Source organism: Fulmarus glacialis, unplaced genomic scaffold, assembly GCF_000690835.1.
Source record: "Fulmarus glacialis isolate BGI_N327 unplaced genomic scaffold, ASM69083v1 scaffold7251, whole genome shotgun sequence".
NCBI classification, from domain to species: domain Eukaryota; kingdom Metazoa; phylum Chordata; class Aves; order Procellariiformes; family Procellariidae; genus Fulmarus; species Fulmarus glacialis.
Window position 1 is genome coordinate 21,863 of NW_009192069.1, and position 2,671 is coordinate 24,533.

Below are 2,671 nucleotides of genomic sequence, written 5' to 3' on the forward strand. Positions count from 1 at the left end.
GCAAAAGGGAAACAAAGCAACATCAATATTAAAGGTTTGGAACAGCTGCACCTTCTTTTGAGATTTGTTCACATACACCACTGACAATCTGCAATGTATGTGCCTCACTAAAAAAATTAATATAAAGGATTTAGTTGCTCTAAGACTGTAAATACAAAGGATTTAAAGACCTCAGTGGTGTGGTGATTGCTCTTCCTCTGAAAATCGGCATAGCAGACTGCCTCCAACTGCCTGTCTTGAGAATGAGAAGAGCACGCGTCCAGCCCCTGAGATAAGCCTTTTGAGGGGGACCTAAAAAGAGCAGGGGGGGAAGTTCCCCTGGGCACGTGCAAGTTGAGCTGGTTGGAAATTTGATTTTTTTCTTTTGACTCAGAAAATATTAGGTGAGTTCACCAAAATGATTTTTTTTTCCACTACCTGCTCCAGGACAGCAAGGTGCTTAGACCACTGATCTGACAGGGATGGAGCAGGAATTTACTGCCTGGCGATCCAACAAGGGGGAAATAAGGTCATGGGGTGCATGTGCTTTTTTTCATATTTCATGAAAACATGCAAGACTCCCAGGTTTGTCCCACTGACAAATCAAAAATCATGGGAAGATAGGAAAAATGTTTCCCATCCAGCTCTATATGCAAAGACCCCTCCAAAGAAAAAGAAAACCCCATGCTTTCTGTTTGACTTAATCCCTGTGTAAAATCATCATTCAGAAGGTTTTAACAGTACAAAGGTTTATTTAGAAAAGAGTTTGGATTGTTCTTTAGGGGTTTTTTTGGCAAACATTTAAATCCTTTCATAACTTAAAAGACTGTCAGTGCCTGGTACTTTGCACTTTTTTTCCCCCACATAAGCAGTAAAAGCCAATTTCTTACTGGGATGAGCCCACCACAGGCCCCAGCTGCTCTATTTATATACTCAAACCTCCACCACCACTGCCACTTAATCCTTTTCTCTTGATTTCTCTGCTTGTTTTCCCACAAAATTCCAGAGCCCATAAAAGCTCACTGCCTCCCAAACTCGGTGTCTTAGCCTATTTTCCCCTGCGGACTCCCCATGCCCTCCATCAGGGTTCAAAGACAATCACTCCCTTCCCCATTTACCCATCTGCACTCCAGCACCGCTCCTCCAGCACCACGTCGCCATTCCGGTCCACGGCAAATGCCCTCAGCCTCCCAAACACTATCCCCGTACCCCACACCATCACTGCTCCACCGAGGGGGTGAGCCCTCTTCCTTCTCTCTAAGCCCAAACCCCATGTTCTCTTCCCTCCCTTCTTTTTTAGCATAGAGCCTTCTCCCTCTCTTTTAACTCCACTCCTGCTCAAGGCAAATCCATCCCTCCAGCTCAATGCCGGAAGTTCTTCTTCTTCTTCTTAAAGAGAATGTGTTTAAAGGACCTGCGGAAGTCCTGGTTGAAGATGGTGTAGATGACTGGGTTGAGGGAGCTATTGCAATACCCAATCCAGAAGAAGAACTTGAAGAGAGTCTCAGGGACCTCACATGCCTCCCGACAAATACCATAGAGGCTGTAGCTGAAGAAGAAAGGGAACCAGCAAACTACAAAGACTCCCATGACCACGGCCAGCACAAAAGTGAAGCGTTTCTCCCGGGCCTGGGTGACTTTCTTACGGCAGATGCTGCTACGCTTCCGGCGACGGCGATATGAGAAGAACTGCATGGAGCGATTGCTAGAGCGGGACAGACGGCTACTAGAGTGCTTGGAGGAATATGAGTAGGAGAAGGACTGGCTCTTGCTGCTTTTGCGGGGATGCTCCTCCCGGCTCCGCCTCCGTCTGCTCTCTGAGGTGCTGCTCTCCTCCAGCTCAATGTCCTCCAGCTCAGAGGCTTTGCGCCAGTGGTGCACTGAATAATGTCCATTCTCTCCCAGCTGCATCCTCAGGGACGTGCAGCCGCCAGCAGCGCGGCTCAAGCCATTCTCAGTCTGGGAGGACCCCTCTGGCATTGTACGCTTCTCAGAGAGGGTCCTGGTCCTTAGCTTGGCCACACGGTAGATGCGGATATAGACCAACACCATGATGAGGCAGGGGGCAAAGAAAGAGCCAATGCAAGAGGAAAGGATGTACCATGTCTCGTCATTGAGCTTGCACTGGGGCAAGCCATCTCCTTCAGGGTCCCGGTACATGGAGATCAATGGCGGGAAGGAAATGACAGCTGAAATGAGCCAGACAGTGAGGATGATGGCCTTGATCCGCCGGGGGGTCCGTTTGAGGTTGTACTCCACCGCCTGTGTGACCGACCAATACCTGTCGAGGCTGATGGCGCACAGGTGGACGATGGAGGAGGTGCAGAAGAGCACGTCCAGCGCCAGGTAGATGTTACACCAAGCCTTGCCGAAGTACCAGTAATTCATAAGCTCGTTGGCTAAGGAGAAAGGCATGACCAGGGTAGCCACCAGGATGTCCGCGCTGGCCAGGGACACCAGGAAGAGGTTCTGGGGGGCTCTCAGTGCCCGGCTGGTGAGCACAGCTATCACCACCAGCACGTTGCCCACGATGGTGAAGACGATGAGGAAGCCCACCAGGCCGCCGGGGAGTAGGGGGAGGGCGGCTGCAGGAGGGCCGAGGAGGACGGCGAGGAGGGGGGCAGCGCCAGGGACTCGTTGGGGGAGCCCAGGCTCGCGTTCACCACCAGCAGCAGATCCATGGTGGGTGTGC

At 51.1% G+C, this 2,671-nt stretch overlaps 1 protein-coding gene across 1 annotated transcript; it reads right to left on the bottom strand.

The window, feature by feature from the left end:
• Positions 1-1,009: 1,009 nt before the first annotated feature.
• On the bottom strand, positions 1,010-2,660 carry ADRA2C (adrenoceptor alpha 2C). Its single transcript, XM_009586918.1, is given in 2 exon segments — positions 1,010-2,537; positions 2,540-2,660. Coding segments are annotated over 2 exon segments (1,317 nt in total). The 3' UTR covers positions 1,010-1,341.
• Positions 2,661-2,671: the final 11 nt, after the last annotated feature.